This window comes from Mus pahari, chromosome 15 (genome assembly GCF_900095145.1).
Source record: "Mus pahari chromosome 15, PAHARI_EIJ_v1.1, whole genome shotgun sequence".
Taxonomy (NCBI): Eukaryota; Metazoa; Chordata; class Mammalia; order Rodentia; family Muridae; genus Mus; species Mus pahari.
The window spans coordinates 32,357,751-32,379,072 of record NC_034604.1 but is presented as its reverse complement, the minus strand read 5'-3'; the positions used below and the strand labels follow the sequence as shown (position 1 = coordinate 32,379,072).

At 38.3% G+C, this 21,322-nt stretch overlaps 1 protein-coding gene across 1 annotated transcript; it reads right to left on the bottom strand.

The window, feature by feature from the left end:
• Positions 1-7,294: 7,294 nt before the first annotated feature.
• Pcdhb1 (protocadherin beta 1) lies at positions 7,295-9,869 on the bottom strand. The gene has a single exon (XM_021214681.1). The coding sequence runs from the start codon at positions 9,813-9,815 to the stop codon at positions 7,359-7,361; it is 2,457 nt and encodes an 818-aa protein (XP_021070340.1). The 5' UTR covers positions 9,816-9,869; the 3' UTR covers positions 7,295-7,358.
• Between the last annotated feature and the right edge of the window lie 11,453 nt (positions 9,870-21,322).

Genomic DNA, 21,322 nt, shown 5'->3' with positions numbered 1-21,322 from the left:
ATGTTATGGGGCGGTTAAGATAGTTTATCTGATCCTGATTTAACTTTGATACCTGCTCTCTGGCTAGAAAGTCATCCATTTCATCTAGATTTTTCCAGTTTTGTTGGATATAGGCTTTTGTATTTAAATATAATGATTTTTTTTGAATTTCTTCAGTTTCTGTTGTTATGACTCTCTTTTCATTTCTGAATTTGTCGATTTCGATAATGCCTCTGTGCCCTCTAGTTACTTTGGCTAAGAGTTTATCTATTGTGTATTATCTCAAAGAACCAGACCCTAGTTTTGTTGGTTCTTTCTATAGTTTCTTTGTTTCTATTTGGTTGATTCAACTCTGATTTTGGTTATTTCCTGATATCTACTTCTCTTGAGTGTGTTTGCTTCTTTCTGTTCCAGAGCTTTCAGATGTACTGTTAAGTTGCTAATGTAGGATCTCTCCAATTTCTTTAAGAAAAAAAACTACTCAATTCTATGAATTTTCCTCTTAGCACTGCTTTCATTTTGTATCATAAATTCAGGTATGTTATTTCTTCATTTTTTGTTTAATTCTAGAAACCCTTTACTTTATTTCTTCATTTCTTCTCCAACCACATTATCATTGAGTAGAGAGGTATCGAGTTTCCATGAGTATGAGGACTTTCTGTTGTTTTGTTGTTGTTGAAGATTAGCCTTAATCCCTGCTGATCTGATAGACTGCATGGGATTATTTCATTCTTTTTGTATCTGTTGATGCTTCTTTTGTGTCTGATTATATGGCCAATTTTGGAGAAGGTACTATGCTATGTGGTGCTGAGAAGAACATATATTCTTTTGTTTTAGGGTGAATTTTTCTTTAGATATCTGTTAAATTAAATTGGTTCATAACTTCTGTTAGTTTCACTGTGTCTCTGGTTTCTGTTTCCATGGTCTGTCCATTGGTAAGAGTGGGATGTTGAAGTTTATTATTATTATTGTGTGAGGTTCAGTGTGTGCTTTGAGCTTTAGTAATGTTTCATCTACAAATATGAGTGTCCTTGCATTTGGGGCATAGATGTTCAGAATTGAGAGTTCATCTTGGTGGATTTTTCTTTTGATGTGTATGTAGTATCCTTCCCTGTCACTTTTGATAACTTATCGTTGAAAGTCCATTGATATTGAGAGACATTAAAGACCAATGTTTGTTGGTTCCTGTTACTTTTGTTGTTAGTTGTGGTATTATGTAGTTTTCTTCTTTTAGGTTTGTTATGAGATGATTAATTTCTTGTTTTTTCTCAAGTGTAGTTTCCCTCTTTGTATTGTCCTTCTATTATCCTCTGTATGGCTGGATTAATGGAAAGATATTATTTAAATTTGGTTGTCTCATGGGATATCTTGGTTCTCTGTCTTTAGTGATTGAGAATTTTGCTGGTTATAGTACCTGGAATGACATTTCTGTTCTTTGGGTCTGTCTGAAGGACATCTGTCCAAGATCTGGCTTTTAGAGTTTCTGTTGAGGAGTCTGGTATAATTCTAATAGGCCTGCCTTTATATGTTACTTGTCCATTTTCCCTTACTGCTTTGAATATCCTTTCATTGTTCTGTTTATTTAGTATGTTGATTATTATTTGATGGGGGAAATTTTCTTTTATAGTCCTATCTATTTGGTGTTCTGTAGGCTTCTTGTATGTTTATGGCCATCACTTTCTTTAGGTTAGGGAAGTTTTCTACTATGATTTTGTTGAAGATGTTTTCTGGCCCTTTGCATTGGGAATCTTTACTCTGTTCTCTACCTATTACTCTTAGGTTTGGTCTTCTCATTGTGTCCTGAGTTTCCTGTGTGTTTTGGGTTAGGAGCTTTTGCACTTTGTATTTTCTTTGGCTGTGTTGATATCTTCTATGGTCTCTTCTATGTCTGAGATTCTCTCTTCTATCTCTTGTATTCTGTTGGTGATGCTTGCATCTATGACTCCTGATTTCTTTCATAGGTTTTCTATCTCCAAGGTTGTCTCCCTTTGTGTTGTCTTTATTGTTTCTATTCCCATTTTTGATACTGTATGGTTTTGTTCAATTCCTTCACCTGCCTGATTGTTTTTTTCTATATTTCTTTAAGGGGGTTGTTTACATCTTCCTTGAGGTTCTCTATCATCTTCACCAGATGAGATTTTTCAGTTGTAATATTGCTTTTGAGGTGTGTTAAGGTATCCAGGGTTTTCTGTGGTGAGAGAACTGGGTTCTGATGGTGCCAAGTGGTGTTGTTGGTTTCTGTTACTTATATTCTTGCACTGGCTTCTTGTCATCTGTTTATCTTAGGTGTTTACTGGCCTCACTGTCTCTGACTAGATCCTGGATTCTAATAGGTCTGCCTTTATGATGGAGCCTGGTTATGATGGAACTCCCTGAGTCAGGCTGTCTCTGTGAGCATGGTCATGACAGACCTCATGGGATTCAGGCTGTCTCTGGGTGTGGGCATAGGGGTGTGGCATCGGGGTGTGTGGGCATGGAATGGGTGGGTTGGATGGAGCACCGTATCTGTTTCTGGCTGCAGTTATGGACCAGAAGGAAGATGTGTCTCTGACAGGGCAGGGCAGATAGGCATGGGGGCCCCATTTAGCCCAGGTATTGGGGCAGGGGTTGTCTCACCTGTGAGACTGGTTGTGATGGACTTCCTGGGAGTCAAGTTGTCTCTGAGTGTGGGAGAGGGCAGGAATGCCAGATCTGCCCCAGGCTGAGTTGTGGGCCAGAAGGAAAATCACAATTCTCTTTTCTAAGCATATATTTATCTCAGTATCTTGATAGAGGAATGTTTTTTTTGTCACTTCTTAACATATTTCAATGATTCAACATAACTAATACTAACATAGTGTTTTCAGAAAGGAGTATATGGACTGGCAAATTAAGTTAAACTTTTCACTAAAGAATATGCAAATTAGTCACATGCTTTGAAGATAATTAAATTTTACAGGATATATTTATATGAGGAATTTTATGTAGTGGTTCTGTGTCTAGAAGGGAGACAAATTTCATCCTTACAGGAAAAAAAAAACAAAATCAAAAACCACAAAGACATGAGGAAGTTATTTATTATTCATTTAATTTTAAGAGCAGTACATAAAACTATATGAACCAATTCCATCTATATGTGTATATTTCATTTTAGCATATAAATCTATTATATAGCTTATAGATATATAGATGCGTATACATAATAAATTTTAAGTTTTATGCTTAATATCTATTTTGTGCATATAATTAAAACTTTAAATAAGGTTAATGTATCTCCTTTATAGTTAAAATACTCTTCACAAATAAACTTTTACAAGATAGAAGAAATTAATGCTTGATTAAAAGAATCTAATATATAGGAGTAAAATAGTAATTTTAGTCAAAAATGTGTTCTGTGTAATTCCATTGTTAAATACTAACTTAAGCCAGCTTGTTAAACAAACAAACAAAAAAAGATAGTGATGTTACTGAGTTATAATTTATTAAAGTATGTATCCATAACAAAATAAGTATGTAGAAGTAACAAGTATTTCTTATCAATAACTAAAAGAATTGGGGAAATAGAAAATAATTTGCAATACCATGATATTGTCTCTGTAAATATACAGCACAGGATACTAAAGTTAATTGAGGCTGAAGCATGACATATGTATAATTTCAAAGTATCCTTCACTAAGTATTAGTTACAAATGAAAAAAATGCTTTAAATGGAGACACTTGGCTAAGAATAAAGATCAACATCACCTTGACACCACTGAACTGTGCACACTGCTTAGTGACAAATGTAGTAAATTTTACACTTTGTATCCTTACAACAGTGTTATGACATCTAAGTCATGTGTTTGCTGATACCCCGATGCCCTGGAGAGTGCGCAGCATCATTTCTGTGGTTTTCTTCTCAATTAATGTATAACCTCAATCTAATCATGAAAAATAAAAACAGTCTCAAATGCAGAGGAAGAAACTAAGTGGAACTCTTCAAAATGTCAAAGCCATGAGACATTGAGACACCACACATATTAGTGACAAAGGACACATAACAAATGCAGCTTGGGATTCTGTGTTATATTTTCCTCTATGACTCAAAGCTTCCATTATAAAGGTAGATTTATAGATGCCAAATTAAAGAGGTAACAGAAACAGTTTGCCTAAGTCAGCTAGATAGCTTTAATTTCTAAGGAATGTACCATGGCCTTTTTGCACATGACACCTTTTAAAGTTTTTGAGTTATGTCTATAAATGCATGTGAGAGGTAACAGAAACAGTTTGCCTAAGTCAGCTAGATAGCTTTAATTTCTAAGGAATGTACCATGGCCTTTTTGCACATGACACCTTTTAAGGTTTTTGAGTTATGTCTATAAATGCATGTGAGTGTTTCTGAAATTAATATGTTGGAAAGAGGAAGTGTCTTAATTATTTACATTTTTTATCTTACTTTCTGATGGAGTCTTAGACTTAATCTCAACTGATGTACAAAGTTCTGTCCAAATATAGATAGTTTGTAGCCTGAGATAATAAAAAAAGTTCTTAGTTTTTAATTTACCAGGTACAGCTGGCATTCTCATGAGAACCTGAAGCCAAATTTTAAAAAAATAGAGTAAATAATCACTTAATTCAGCAGGTCAAAAACCAGCAGTCAGTAACAACATTTTCAGTGGCCTAAGGCACAAATAAGTAAATCAGCATTTACAAACTCATTTACTGTTTCACTACTTACAATAACCAAGTTATAGCATTACCCAAAGAACCTATGAGAGGATGAATAGATAAAGAAAATTTGGCAGAAATCTACAATGAGACCTTATTGAGCCATCAAGACGAACAAAATTATATCATTTGTAGGAAAGTAAATGGAACTGGAGATTACCATATTAAATAGAAAAACTAGTCTCACAAAGATGAGTTATGTGTTTTCCATTATGTGTGGAAATGGGGGGAAGGCATGAAAATAAAGGAATATGGGAGGAAAAAGAGGAAGGGAAGTTGAATAAGGTTAAGAGAAAGTGATGAAGATGATCCAATATATTATATGCATGCTGAGAAAAACAAAGTCCCATTACTTTGTACTATGAATGGGCATTAATCTTCAAAGAGGGAGATAGTCTGAGGTGGACCTGTCACTCAGACCCACAGACAATCCCAGACTTCTTACTTTATGATGGTGTGTAAAGCAATATCAACAGAAAATCATTTACAGGTTTTCCATTAAACCATATTTTAACTTGAAAAGTACTTTCTTTCATGACCTTGACTCACCATTTTATATCAAAAATATCTTTTCCCTTGTGAAATAATCATGATATAAAATGGTAGATTTATTTCATGTAATGCAGAACAAAGTTGACAAATCTAGGTATCCTCTCCATTGTGTCTGTTCATGTGTGTAGGCAAGTGTGAACATTGTGACATATAATGAAGAATCTTTTTATTTGTGCAAGAATAATATGTACTTCAAATAAACAGTATTATAACTCAACTCATGGAAAGTATTTAGTATTAATAAAAATTCATTATTTATATTTACTTTATTCTAAAAATAGTAAATAATATATTGAAGGGCCTCATAAGTTACAACAGCTCAACTCAAAGCATTTAAAATGTACCATTAAGGTTTAGTATATTCCTGGCCACCAAATAGCATCCAGGTGGTATCACAAGGTATCAGTCAGAAAAGAATCTATCAGTAAACAGGATATGGTATATTAAGAAGCATTTTTGAGAACTACTCTTCTACTCTCTTCTACCCTTACAATTCCAAATACAAATATTGTGCCTCAGCCAGGTGTGATGTCATACACCTTTAATTCCAGCACCAAGATTGAGGAATGTGGATCTCTGATTTAGAGGCCAACCTGGTCTACAGAGCAAGTTCCAGGACAGCCAAGGCTAAACAGAGAAATTTTGTCTCAAAAACAAACAAAAATACTGTGCCTCTTGTATAGAAGGAATCAGGACTTCAGTGAATCTAAACTGAGACACATTTGTAAAAAGGAAAGGACTCACTGTTACAGCCTCATTAAAGCAAACTGACTTCTAAGGCAGAGTTAGTAGTTCTATTGGCATCCACAAACTACAATAATCTTTCAGTCAGTCTTTTTCTTTAACTTTAGAATAAGACCACCTAGAAAAGTTTGTGAGGGTTAAGAATTATTTTTAAAGTAACCTAATTCATTTCCCCACTCCAATTCATTTTATGCATGATTCATTTTCAATAGACCTTTTCTTACATTTACAGTGCTATAATGATAACTTGGGACACTCAGAGAGGAGGGGCTTACCACCAATTCAAGTATTACCTGAAAGTGCATCTCTTAAGGCTATCTAACTGATATTAATGAACTTCTTTATTTGGTGCCTTATTTTATAGTTTTTCTACAAATCACTAAATTGTTTAAAAGTATAAAACTTCTACACCATTTAGCACAAAGTGATTTAAATTAAGCATTCTATAGCTAATTAACTATAGCAAAAATATTCTATTTATATTCTATCACATCCTTAATTCACTACATTCACTAACTACTGCTTGATAAGGCAAGGATATCTATATGTGAGAGTTGAGACCTGCCTAAGACCCCAAATAAGTCTTAAGAAGCTATATCTAACAATTCTGGAAAATATTTCTTTACTGAATTCAAGCTATATATCTGCTCTTACATTTAAAATTAAATTAAATACTTCTCCTATTTTAATCTCCATCTGCCACCATGAATAAGAATCATTACTTTTACAGAGCATTTTTGTGATTATAAATGATGGCATGCAAGTTGATTTAGAGATGATTTCCATTTGTAAGGTACAAAACATAAAATTTTCTGAATAATAAACTATATCTGTCTGCCTTTTTTTATTTTGGAGACAGGGTTTCACTATGTATTTCTGGCTAGCCTGGACCTCACAGAGATCCACCTGATTCTACTTCCTGGTTGCTGGGATTAGAGGAATCCACCACCACTCTCAGGCAATCTCAATTTTTAATCAGAGCTGAGAGTCAGTTCTCTTCCCTATGCACGAAAAACTTTCTATTGGGAAATTAATTTAAGGTAAAATAAACAGCTCTTTCTATATATGGAACTAAGTACTTCACAGGCCAGGGCCATTAAAATGACATGGGCAACATGAAAAAAAAAGGTGGACTGTTCATTTTTTGCTTAGCACACAAAAGAGGGGAAAGCAGAATTTACACACAGTAACATTTCTTTAGAAGAATTCCAGATGCATATATAATCTAGGGAGCAGGATACTTGTTTTACATCAAGCCTCAGTCTGAGTTTCCCATTTTCATCAAACTAGGTACTCCTGTTTCCATCAGAATTGCAGTCTACTGTTTCCATGAGGATGACTCTCTGAAGATGGACTATAACATCCTGTTTCTCTCTCAAGAGAGATGTTAGCCAGAATTACATATACTCATCTCCTATCCGGTCATGGCCCGCTGAACCCCGAGACCGATTTCTATTAGAACCTGGAGGCAAACTGGAGTTGTCCTCTGTTTTCACCTCCCCAGTGGCATGGGGGAATGGGAAATTGGGCATAAATCGCTTAAGAAAACGGAACTCACTATTCCCAGTTCCCGTGGCTGAGCACATATCATATGGACAAGGCTGGGATAAGGAACCATTGCCTCTTCCTTGCACCAAGTTGTTAGGGAAATTACAGTCATCATAGAAGTGTTCTTGAACTGTGAATTTGTCTCTGTGTTTAATCTTCTGGTAGAGGTGTATAATAAAAATCACAGTGACAGACAAGAGAAAAAGAAAAGAAAGTACAGCCAGAGAAATGACCAAATATTTTGTGGTTGGATTTACCTTTCTAGAATGCTTGGATGGATCCTGAAACTGCAAGTATGGCTCTGAAAAGCCATCTACCAGCAGGATGTTAAGTGAGGCCGTAGTGGAGAGAGCTGGTTGGCCATGATCCTGAACAAGAATGACCAGTTTCTGCATCATAGGGTCTCTCTCAGATATCTGCCTCAGTGTACGTATTTCTCCATTTTGTCTTTGAACAGAAAATAACCCAAGGTCTGTGGCTTTAAGAAGATGGTATGAAAGCCAAGAATTCTGCCCAGAGTCACCATCAACAGCCACTACTTTGGTCACCAGGTATCCTGCCTCTGCAGACCTTGGTACTAGGTCATTGCAGGGCAAAGTGCCATTCTGCAGTGGGTACAAGATCATTGGACGATTGTCATTGTCATCCAGAACAACCACTCTGACAGTAACTTGGCTACTCAACGACAGAAAACCACCATCAGTTGCCTTTACTACAAACTGAAAGTCTTGAATGGCCTCATAATCCATGGTTCTTAGTGCATAGAGCTTTCCATTATCTGAGTTTATGGAGATGTAAGCAAAGACTGACAGATCACCACTCTTTGGAGGCAGCAGGGAGTATGTTACTTGGGCATTTTCACCCAAATCTAGATCCTCAGCGTGGACTTTGCCAATAAAAACTGCAGGACTGTTGTTTTCACGAACAGTCAAGACGTAGGAATCCTCCTGAAAGACTGGAGAATTGTCATTTATATCAGCTATTACCACTTCAATCACAGTCTCTGTGGACAGATTGGGTGGTCCAGTATCCATGGCAACGAGGGTGATATTATAGCTGGAGACATCCTCCCTATCCAAGTTTCTGTCAGTGAGCAGCGAGTAAGAATTCCGGAATGTGTGTTTGACTACAAAAGGCAAATCTTCTTTGAGGAAACAGGTGATTTTTCCTCCAACTCGAACATCCCGGTCTCGGATAGTGAAGAGAGCCACTACAGTCTGGAGTGGAGAGTCCTCAGGAAGAGGGCTGGACACCGAGGAGATTGTCACTTCTGGAGGATTGTCGTTAACGTCCACCACTTCCACCAAGACTTTGCTGTGGGCAGAAAGACCCCCTCCATCTGTTGCTTGAATGTCAATGTCATATGTTTCTATCGTTTCAAAATCTAGGGGCCCACGGAGTCGAACTTCTCCGGTTTGTGGATCAACAAGAAAAGTCCGTAGAACTGCTTCTGGATTTTCAGCTAAAGAATAAGTTATCTGCTTGTTGGTGCCCTCATCCAGGTCCGTGGCAGTCACCACCACCACCAAAGAGCCATTGTCGCTGTTCTCTGGCACCTGAGCACGGTACACCAAGCGAGAGAACTGGGGCACGTGGTCATTGACGTCCAGGACAACCACTCGAATGTTGGCAGTGCCAGACTTGGGAGGGGACCCACCATCCACGGCTGTAATGGTCAAGTTGACTTCAGGCTGCGCCTCTCTATCCAGGGGATTATCCAGCACAAGTTCTGCATATTTGGGGCCGTGGCTTCGGAAGCGTGTGTGCAGGTGGAAATAGGTGTTTGCACTCAGGGTGTAGTTTTGGAGACCATTGAGTCCCACATCCAGATCCTGGGCACTCTGCAGTGGAAAGCGTGAGCCCAGGGGGGTGCTCTCTGGAATCTTTAAAAGAGGCTCTTTGTTTAGAAAAACTGGTGCATTGTCATTGATATCAAATACTCTGACTTCCACCCGGAAGGACTGCAGCGGATCGGCCAGAATAATTTCAAAGTGCAACACGCACGGGTCAGATTTGCCACAAAGTGCCTCGCGATCTAGTTTCTCTTTGACGAACAAATCTCCAGTCTTGCGGTGGAGCCGGAAATGCAACCTGTTGCCCTCAGCAACGAGACGCGCCCCACGCTCTGCCAGCTTCCCCACCTCTAGCCCTAGGTCCTTAGCCACATTAGCCACAAAGGAGCCGCTCTCCATCTCCTCCGCCACCGAATAGCGGATAGTGGCCGCGCCTCCCAAAGACACACACCAGAGAAGGAGAAGAGAGCCCACCTGCCTGTTCTGCAAAGGCTTCCTGCGCGCAGCTCCCATGATTCCTCACCAGTGCACTCCCCTCAGCTGCCGCCAGCTCTAGGGGCACACTGGCTTTCACTTTTGCCAACAGGTTGCACAAACACCAGCCTCTCCTATTACTAGCCTCTAACCGCAGTGCCGCCAAAGGCTGGCTCCTCCAGCCAGGTAAGCTGTTTTTGCACTTGAAAGAAAATCTGCATTGAGTAACTTAATTCCCCAGGCTATTGAACGTATTAATAGGTATGTGCTCATTCCGTAGAGTTAAGCAGAGGTTGGAAGTTTGTTGCTACAGCAACCGTAGTCTCCTTGTTAATTCCCTTTCAAGAAAAAAGTCCTTGGGAATTGAGAAGCCGGTGAGGATATTCGCTCATATTGAGGTCAGTCTGTTTGTGGGCTGAGGCTACCGCAGCAATGAACAAACAACACAAATTAAAGCTACATTTCCACAGTTCACCTAGTGACCAAGGGAATAGGAGAATGGACCCTGCATTGTCCTTCGAAGCATAAAGGAAACACATGGAGTGAATGAGGTGGGAAGGGCAGGTGGAAGGATTGAAGAATAGGTAACAGAAGAAAAGTGAGCAAACAGATATTCTTCAGGCACGTAGGGTCCTGTAGAACCACAGGTCTTTGCACAAATCCATTACTTGGCCCAGAGGAAGCACTCGACGGCTTGTCTCTTATGATTATATTGAGCAGGCATTGCTTCTGTGAACTAACACTGGAATGGAATATGGAGTGTAAAAAATAAATTAAAAATAAAATTAAATTTAAAAGAAAACTATCTAAAGTATATGCTAGATAGTCTTCTGACTCGAGTTTCTTTACTATTTTCTGTGAAATTAATGGTGTTTATTGACTTCCCTTAGCACTTTATAGAAATCTAGTACTGTTGGTGGCCACAGGAACCCTGCTGTTGCTAAGTAAAGTTGCATTTACTGACTTGTTGCAACAGTGAAAATTGAGAAGCCTTGGAAACATGGGGAATATCAGTAAGAAGTTATTACAAAGGACACATGATATGTGGCTTTGTGTTGAGTAATTTGTGAGAGATTTCAAGGAGGAATTTTATCTGGATTGGATGCTGTCATGGGTGAAGTTAATTACATGATGAGTAAATGAATAATTTTATGTGGAATATAAGAACTGTGTGAGGCTAATACTGTCGTATTCCTAAGCCAGTTACTAATATTTGCAGTCAAGAGAGACATTTGGTCATTTTTTGAATGGACTGACTAATGTTCTTTTCTGTGTGTAGACTGACTGTACTGCACTCTTTCCCCTCACCCATCACCATCACAGAGTAGCCTTGTCTAAGCATTCTATGAAACTTTTATTCAACAGGAATACACTATACTTTTATCTATATCAACACAGCTCCTAGATATCAAAGACTGCTTTTGTCAGTATAATTGCACCCAAATTCAATTGCTCATTTTATTACTATACACTTAATTAAAATTATTACATAACTGTGCATGTCACTTTGTGTGTATGTGCACAGATCTGGTGGAAAGAGTGTCCACCTAGAAGTGACACTGATGTCCTAACCATGTTCTTTTTTCTGTTATACATTATAATGACAAACTGCTAAAAAGTTGTATCAATTCATACTGAATTTGTATGGTCATCATTAGTGTAGCCACTAGTTGTTCAAAGTATATCCAAAGTCTAGTGTCTTTGTCTGCTGCTAATAACACAGTATCATGGGGGTAATTTATGCTTAAAATAGCTTTATTTTGTCATATGATTCCAGTCCAATATTTAGCAGCCATTCTAGAGATGGATTTCTTGCTATCCTCAGCAGTGCAGGGAATCATATGGTGAGAAAGACAGGGTATGCAAGAGAGACCTGAACTTTATAGCAGACCCACTATTGAGATCATCGATTAATCATCTCATAAAGAACTTCTTAAAAGTCTCAGCCTGCCACCATCCTATAACAGATCATAATAGAGATTAGATATCAGCATAAGTTTTAGAGTGAACAAACTGTACTTAAACTCGAGTAGTTTGTGTCAAACTCAAGTATTTGTATTTGTATTTGTAGTTCTAAAGTTTTATTATGCTGGTTAAGTGTATGTGTTTCTATCTCATTGATTAAATTTTGTTTCTCTGGTTATTAAACTTATTCTTCTGCAGTACTGGGACTTTGCATATATCAAAAAATCATTTCATCATGGAACCATGTTGTTGCCCTAATTGTTGACTATTTAATATATTTTCAGTCATCTGGATTTCTTTTGGGAGGAGGAGTTTTTGTTTAGTTTTCTAACCCTTTTCCTATTAATTTGTAATTTGAATTTTTACATATCATCAAATTGAATCCTGGATAATCAAAAGAGACACATTTAGACCTAGTCAATATAAGAACCCTGAATATTCAGAAAATTTTTTGGAGAAAACCCTCAATTTGTATAGAGCAAATTAAAAAACCATATGTAATTTAGCAGGTTCAAATAAGAATATTTTACCGCTTTTTTCTAAATTTTATTTAACTATAAATCTTCAGAGTAAGAATTAACAAACTCAGACAGAATAAATACAGAATACCTGTTGTCCTACTTTGCTTTCTATTCCTGTGATAAAATATTTTGACCAAAAATAACTTGTGGGGGGGGGGCGGAGGCAGAGGCAGGCGAATTTCTGAGTTCAAGGCCAGCTTGGTCTACAGAGTGAGTTCCAGGACAGCCAGGGCTACACAGAGAAACCCTTTCCTGGAAAAAAAACCATAGTAGTAGTAATAATAATAATAATAATAATAATAATAATAATAATAATAATAATTTGGGGAGGAAAGGTTTTATTTGGCTTACACTTCTACATCACAGTACATCATTTGGGGAAGTTAGGACAGGAACTCAAAGCAGGAACCTGAAGGCATGAAGTGGAGCACAGGTCCTAGGGGAGTGTTTATTATTGGCTCACTCACTATGGCTTTCTCAGCTTGGTTTCTTATACAACTTAAGTGCACATACCCAGGTGTGCTGCTGTTCACAGTGGACGGGGCCCTCCTCCCACATCAATTACTAATCAGTAAAATGCTCCTACAGATTTGCCTACAAGCCAGTCTGATGGAGGCATTTTCTCAGTTGAGGTTCCCCCTTCCCAGATGACCTGTGTCAAGGTGACAAAAACTAATTAGCGTAGTCATATAAAACCAATCACTGTATTGTTTAGGAATGTCTATGTATATGACAAAACCAATAATACCAAAGGCAATATCGACCAAATTTAAAGACAGTAGTCACTTCTGAAGACATTAGCTCCACTGAATTATCTTATTGATGTGATTTAAAGGCTAAATAAGTATTTATAACTATTTAAATTACATATACCTATAAGTTTTTAAATGTATGATAGATATCACAATAAACATAAAATTAATAAGATTTATTCATTCCATTTCTGCTACTTATAATAATACAAGCAATTTCTTCTTCTTTTTTTTTTTTTTTACTGAATCTACCTCCTAAGTGCTCCTAAGTGGTTGCAGGTGTGAACCATCATGTCTGTCTAATACATATACGATGCTGTTATTGTTTTGAAACAGGATCTCATGTTATAGCACAATCTGGCCTCAAATTCATTGCAATTGTCAGACTCTCGACTACAGAAGTTAGAGTTATGAGTCACTCTACTCAAGAATGGATGCCTCTGCTAGTTTTCAGACTGTTGGAGTAGCTGGACCACAGACTGTAGGCTACTCTAATAAATCCCCTTTTAATATAAATAGATTGAGTTTATCGGTTCTGTTCATTTAGAGAACTGTGACGAATGCAGATATATAGCTGGCAAAGATTTTCTCTCGTTTTGTAGGCTGTCTCTTCATTTTCTGTGAAGGTCTTTTAAGGTACTATCATTCAATCTCATTTGTCAATCCCTGGGAACTATTTCCACTGCTCTTGGAAACTCCTCTACTTTTACATGTTTTGCTTGTATCTTTTTCTCTAGCAGTTTCATTGTTTTAGTTTTTATGCTCAGGTCTACGATCCACTTTGAATTTGATTTGGATAGGGGATGAGAGGTAGGAATCTGGTTTCATTTTTCTACATGTGTTTGCCCAGCTTCCCAAAAGCATCTGAAGAGGCTTTCTTTTCTTCAAGAGGCTGTAATTGTGTGTTTGTTTCTGGATTATTTTCTTCACTTGATCTTCTATGACTGTATATGGCTGGAAGTCAAATATTGCATTACCTCCAGCACTGTTCTCTCTGCTCTGGATTGCTTCAGCTATTCCTGGTCTTTTTGTTCTTCCACATGAAATCTAGAATTAAAAATGTCTGTTTCTGTGATTAGTAGGATTGGAATTTTGATAATTACACTGAATCTGTTGGCTACTTTTGTTAACATACTTTTACAATATTCATTTTGCCAATCCACGAACAAGAGAGGGGTTTCCATCTCAAGTTCTTCAGCATCTAAATGTTTCCATTGTAGAGATCTTGTATCCCTTTAATTAGGTGTACTCATAGGCTTCTTAGTTTCATTTGAGACTATTTTTGTCAAATAATTGTTTTGTTACTTCTTTGAGAATTTCATAAAATGTATTTTGAACATATTCTCCCCCAATTCCTCTAATAACTATTCTGTCAAACTTGCACACCCATCACACCCAACTTTGAATTTTTTCTTCCAATTTCCCCCCAGTCCAATTTATGTTGTCAAGTTAGTCTGGCATGTACTAGGAGTCATATTATTAAATAAAACTGACTCTCTTTCTCCAGGAAGCTATCAAATGTCAATAACAGCCCTGCTTGTGGTAAGATTTCATGGCCACTTTCCTCACTTTATGCTGGAATTTTGTCTGGCTAGAGCTTACACAGGTCTTGCGTATGCTATCATAATGACGGTGAGGCATATGTGAATTTCACATCCAGAAGACATTCTTCCATTGGTGTTATCTACCACATTCAGTTCATGAAAATTTTCTGTCACTTTTCATATTTCCTTAGGGAAAGGGCATGATATGTACAGCTCACAGTCTCTCATTCTCTGAACATTAACCAGTGTGTGTGTGTGAGGGGGGGTCTCTGTGTTAACTACTATCTACTATGACAAGAAAAGTAATATAGCAGTGACTAATGCACATGCTTATCACCTTCTAGCATCATGAATGTTAGTCAGTAGGTGTAAAGCTTCAAGGTGAGTGTCATTTTGATTTCTCCATGTTCTCTGTCTTCAGCAAAAGAGTCTTACTGTCAAGTTCTTAGGGTAACCAAGAGTACTGGCAAAAACCTGTAACATTTGGGTGTCTATGTGAACCATTGGCCAGCAACTCAAAATGTGGTTCCTAGCATTGAAGTTTTTATTTATTATCATGAGAGAGTTTGGTAGCTCCATTTAATACACACACACACACACACACACACACACACACACAAACACTCCACATATATGTTAGATGAATAGATAGATAGATAGACAGACAGATTTTATAGTAGTAGTGGTGGTGTTAGTAGTACTCGTGGGCATTTCAAACAGTTTTTAAGTGTTATTCTTCCTCAAATTCTCTCCTCTACTTTGCTCTCTCATCTCTCACCCAAGTTTAACATTTCCTGTTCCAATATTCCTTTTTAATCCTTTGTACCATGTCCTCCTTTACCTTGAAAGAACCCTCAATGGTCCCTTGGTAAAGTCTTGATCTCTACAGTATTCCAAATGGAACATATATGTCTGAATTCAATGCTAACAACTAAGAATGAAAGAAAATATGTGTACTGGATAGTTTTGTGTCAACTTGACACAGCTGGAGTTATCATAGAGAAAGGAGCTTCAGTTGGAGAAATGCCTCCACGNGATCCAGCTGTAAGGGATTTTCTCAATTAGTGATCAAGGGGGGAGGTCCCTTGTGTGTGGTGCCATCTCTGGGCTGGTAGTCTTGGGTTCTATAAGAGCAAGCTAAGCAAGCCAGGGGAAACAAGCCAGTAAAGAACATCCCTCCATGACTTCTGCATCAGCTCCTGCTTCCTGACCTGCTTGAGTTCTAGTCCTGACTTCTTTCAGTGATGAACAGCAGTGTGGAAATGTAAGACGAATAAACCCTTTCCTCCCCAACTTGCTTCTTGGTCATGATGTTTTGTCCAGGAATAGAGACCCTGACTAAGACAACATGCGACATTTATCTTCCCATGTCTGGCCATTTACCTACAAATCTCATAATAGCATTTTTCTTAATATTGAAATATTATGCCATTGTGTAAAGGTTTCACATGTCTATTAAAGAACATAAAGGCTGTTTTCCATTTCCTGGCTACTGTGACTAGAAAAGCTATAAACATAGATGGATAACCAAGTATCTTTGAGGTAAGATAGAATCCTTTCTGTACATGCCCAAGAGTGGTATAGCTAGATCATGTTGCAAATCTGTTTCCAGCTTTTAGAGGAACTCACATTAATTTCCATAGTGGTTATACCTCTTGACACTCTCCCAGTAATGAATAAGTGTCTTCCTCCCCTTATTCCTCATCAACATCCACTGCATATTTAAAAAAAGAAATCTTGAGCCAGGCAGTGGTGGCACATGCCTTTAATCCCAGAACTCAGGAAGTAGAGGCAGGCAGATTTCTGAGTTCAATGCCACCCTAGTCTACAGAGTGAGTTCCAGGACAGCCAGGGCTATACAGAGAAAGCCTGTCTAGAAAAAAACAAAAAAGAAATCTTGTTTAAAAAAAAATAAAATAAGATAAAGTAAATAAAATGAAATAAAACAAAAAAGTTTATAGATCATCTGTTCAGGCCCTTCTGGCTTTTAGAGTCTCCATTCAAAAGGGAGGTTTTATTTTAACAGGTTTGCTTGTAAATGTTGTTTGATCTTCCTTTCCAGCATTTCATATCCCCTTTTCTGTAATTTACTATTTTGATAATTATATATTATGGGAAATTTGTTTTCTAGTCTTGTCTTCTTTGGCTTTGTGTTTGCTTCTTGTATCTAGGTAGGAAACACTTTCTTTGGACCGGGGAAATTTATCCCAGGATTTTGCCAAAATACTTTCTCTGCCTTTGACCCGAGCTTCCTCTCTTTAGTTTATTCCTCTTATACATAGGTTTAGTCTTTTTATTGTGTCCCAGTTTTCCTGGGAGTGTTGTGCTAGGACAATTTTATATCTAGCATTTTTCTCTATTTAAGGTATTATTTTTTTATCTTGTCTTTTTAAAATTAATCATTCCATTCATTTACATCTCAAATTATATCCCCCCTTCCTGGTTACCCAGCCACACACACCCCATCTCACCCTCTCCTCCCTCCCCTTCACCTCTATGATGTTGCTCCCCCACCCAACCACCCACTCCCACCTCACCACTCCAGCATCCCCCTATGCTGGGGCACAAAACCTCCACAGGATCAAGGGCCTCCACTGCTATTGAAGTCATAGAAGAACATCCTCTGCTACATATGTATCTGGTGAAATGGATCCCTTCCTGTACACTCCTTGGTTGGGGGTCTAGTCCCTGGAAGCACTGGGTGATCCAACCAGTCGACATTGTTTTTCCTTTGGGGTTGCAATCCCCTTCCACTTTCTAGTCCTTCTAACAACTCCCCTACCAGAGTTCCAGAGCTCAGTCTGATGTTTGGCTCCAAGCACCCACATCTGCATTGGTCAGTTGCTGGCAGAAACTCCAAAGGAACATTGACACCAGGTTCCTGTCAGCAAGTGCCTCTTGACAACAGCAACAGTGTTGGGGTTTGGTGTCTGCAGACAGGATGTATCCTGAGGTAGAGCTGTCACCTAATGGCCCTTCTTTCAGTCTGTGCTCCTTTTTTTGTCCCCATCTTTCCTTTGGACAGGAATATTTCTAGGTTAAAAACTTTGAGATGGATGGGTGGCCCCATACCTTGACTAGGGACCATGCCTATATACTGGATGTGGTCTCTACAGGTTTTATCTTCCCTTCCTGTACATTTCTGCTAAAGTCATCACTGTTGTGTCCTGAGAGCCTTTTGTGTCCCTGACACCTGGGACTCTCCAGTGGCTACTGCAAGTTCCTCATCCCCCCACTTCTATATATTGTATTCAATATCTTGACCCTCTGTACCTCTCTCTAGTCCCCTCCAGTACTTGACACTGCCCCCTTATTTCCTTCCCCTCCTCTCTCCCTCCCAGGCGCCACCTTACTCCATCTCCCACAATCATACTCTACCCCATCAATGCAGGACTGAAGCATCCACACCTTGGTCTTTCTTCTCCCTAAGCTCCCTATGGTCTGTGGGTTGTATGATGGACATTCTGAGCTTTTGGGCTAATACTTATCAGTGAGCACATACCATGTGTGTTCTTTTGTGTTTGGGATACCTCATGCAGGATGATATTTTCTAGTTCCATCCATTTGCCTAAGGATTTCATGAAGTCATTGTTTGTAATAGCTAAGTAGTACTCCATTGTGTAAATGTACCACATTTTCTGTATTCATTACTCTGTTGAGCTACATCTGGGTTGTTTCCACCTTCTGGCTATTATAAATAAGGCTGCTATGAACATAGTGGAGCATGTGTCATTGCTGTATATTGGAGCATCTTTTGGGCATATGCCCAGGAGTAGTAAGGCTGGGTTCTTAGGTAGAACTATGCCCAGTTTTCTGAGGAAATGCCAGACTGATTTCCAGAGTGGTTGTACCAGCTTGCAATCCCACCAACAATGGAGAAGTGTTCTTCTTACTCCACATCCTTGCCAGCATCTGCTGTTAGCTTGGTTTTTGATCTTAGCCATTTTGACTGGTGTGAGGTGGAATCTCTTTGTGTTTCTCTGATGACTAAGGATGCTGAACATTTCTTTAGGTACTCCTTGGACATTTGAGATTCCACAATTGAGATCTCTTTGTTTAGCTCTGTACCCCATTTTTAATAGGGCCTTTTGGCTCTCTGGAGTCTAACTTCTTGAGTTCTTTGTATATGTTGGATATGAGCCCTCTGTCAGATGTAGGATGGGTAAAGATCTTTTCCCAATCTGTAGAATGCCCCATTGTCCTGTTGACAGAGTACTTTGCCTTACAGAAGCTTTGAAATTGGATGAGGTCCCATTTGTCAATTCTTGATCTTGGAACATATGCCACTGGTGTTCTGTTTGGGAAATTTTCCCCTGTGCCTATGTGCTCAAAGCTCTTTTCCACTTTCTCTTCTATTAGATTCAGCACACCTAGTTTTATGTGGAGATCTTTGATCCACTTGGACTTGAGCTTTGTACAAGGAGATAAAAATAGATATATTTGCATTCTTCTACATGTTGACCACCAATTTAACCAGCACCATTTGTTGAAAATGTCTTTTTTCCACAGGATGGTTTTAGCTCCTTTGTCAAAGATCAAGTGACTGTAGGAATGTGGGTTCATTTCTGGGTCTTCAATTCTATTCCATTGATCTACCTGCTTGTCACTGTACCAATACTATGCATGGTTTTTTATTACTATTGTTCTGTAGTACAGCTTGAGGTCAGGGATGGTGATTCTTGCAGAAGTTCTTAAATGTTGAGACTAGTTCTTACTATTCTAGGATTTTTATTATTCCAAATGAATTTGAAAATTGCTCTTTCTAATTCTATGAAGAATTGAGTTGGAATTTTGATGGGGATTGCATTGACTCTGTAGATTGCTTTCGGCAAGATGACTGTTTTTACAATATTAATCTTGCCAATCCAGGAGCATGGGAGATCTTTCCATCTTCTGAGATTCACTTCAATTTCTTTCTTCAGATACTTACAAATCTTGTCATACAGATCTTACACTTGTTCTGTTAGAGTCACACCAAGATATTTTATGTTGTTTGTAACTATTGTGGAGGGTTTCATTTCCCTAATTTCTTTCTCAGCCCATTAATCCTTTGAGTATAGAAATTCTACTTATTTGTTTTAGTTAGTTTTTTATCCAGCTACTTTGCTGAAGTTGTTTATCAGCTGTAGGAGATCTCTGATGGAATTTTGGGGGTCACCAAAGTATACTGTCATGTCATCTGCAAATAGTAATATTTTGACTTCTTCCTTTCCAATTTGGATCCCTTTGATCTCTTTTTGTTGTCTAATTGCTCTGGCTAGGACTTCAAGTACTATATTGAATAGATATGGAGAGAGTGGGCAGCCTTGTCTAGTCCTTGATTTTAGTGGGATTGCTTCAAGTTTCTCTCCATTTAGTTTGATGTTGGCTACTGGTTTGCTGTATATTGTTATTACTATGTTTAGCTATGGGTCTTGAACTGCTGATCTTTCCAAGACTTTTATCATGAAGTGGTGTTAGATTTTGTCAAATGCTTTCTCAGCATCTAATGAGATGATCATATTTTTTCCTTTGAATTTGTTTATCTGGTGGACTATGTTAATAGATTTCCATATATTGAACCATCCCTGCATCCCTGGGATGAAGCCTACTAGATCATGATGGATGACTATTTTGATGTGTTTTTGGAATCAGTTTGTGAGAATTCTATTGAGTATTTTTGCATCAATATTCATAAGGGAAATTGGTCTGAAGTTTTCTTTCTTTGCTGGATCTTTGTGTGGTCTTTTTGTAGTTTTGGTATCAGCATAACTGTGTCTTCATAGAACTAATTAGGTAGTGTTCCTTCTGTTTCAATATTGTGGAATAGTTTGAAGAGTATTGATATTAGGCCTTCTTTGAAGTTCTGATAGAATTCTGTACTAAAACCATCTGGTCCCAGGCTTTTTGGGGGGGTGGGAGCTGTTGGGAGACTTTAAATGACTGCTTCTATGTCCTTAGGAATTATGGGACTGTAATAGTCAGGGTTCTCAAGAGTCACAGAACTTTTGGGTAGTCTCTATATAGTAAGGGAATTTGTTGATTGCCTACAGTCTGTAGTCTAACTCCCCAATAATGGTCAGCAGCAACTATGAATGGAAGTCTAAGGATCTAGCAGTTGCTCAGTCCCACAAGACAAGCAGGTGAAGAAGAGAGTAAATCTTCCTTCTTCCAATGTCCTTATGTAGATCTCCAGCAAAAGGTGTGCCCCAGATTAAAGGTGTGTGCCATCATGCATGGATCTGGGACTTGCTTTGTCCCAGATGACCCTGAACTCAGAGATCTCCCTGTCTCAGTCTTCTGGGATTTGTAGCCACTATGTCTCAAGATCTCCATGCCAAGATCCAGGTCAGAAACTTATATCTCTCATCCTCAAGACTAGGATCAGAAGTGAGCCTTCCTATTCTGAATTGTAGTTCATTCCAGATATAGTCAAGTTGACTACCAGGAATAGCCACTACAATCCACCCCTTTCAGCTTGACACAAATAATGTCTCATGTCCACATGAAAAAATAATAATGTCGTGTGCTTTGCAAACTGCATCTTGTGTATTCTGAGCTTCTGGGCTAATATCCACTTATGAGTGAGTTCCTACCATGTGTGTTCTTTTCTGATTGGGTTTTAATAGTTCTCTTTGTTTCTACTTGATTGGTTTCAGCCCTGAGTTTGATTATTTCCTGCCATCTAGTGCTCTTGGGTGAATTTGCTTCTTCTTGTTCTAGAACTTTCAGGTGTGCTGTTAAGCTGCAAGTGTATTCTCCTTCCAGTTTCTTTTTGGAGGCAC

Coding starts and splice junctions, on each gene's coding strand:
- Pcdhb1 (XM_021214681.1), bottom strand. CDS start 9,815: ATGGGAGCTGCGCGCAGGAAGCCTTTGCAGAACAGGCAGGTGGGCTCT.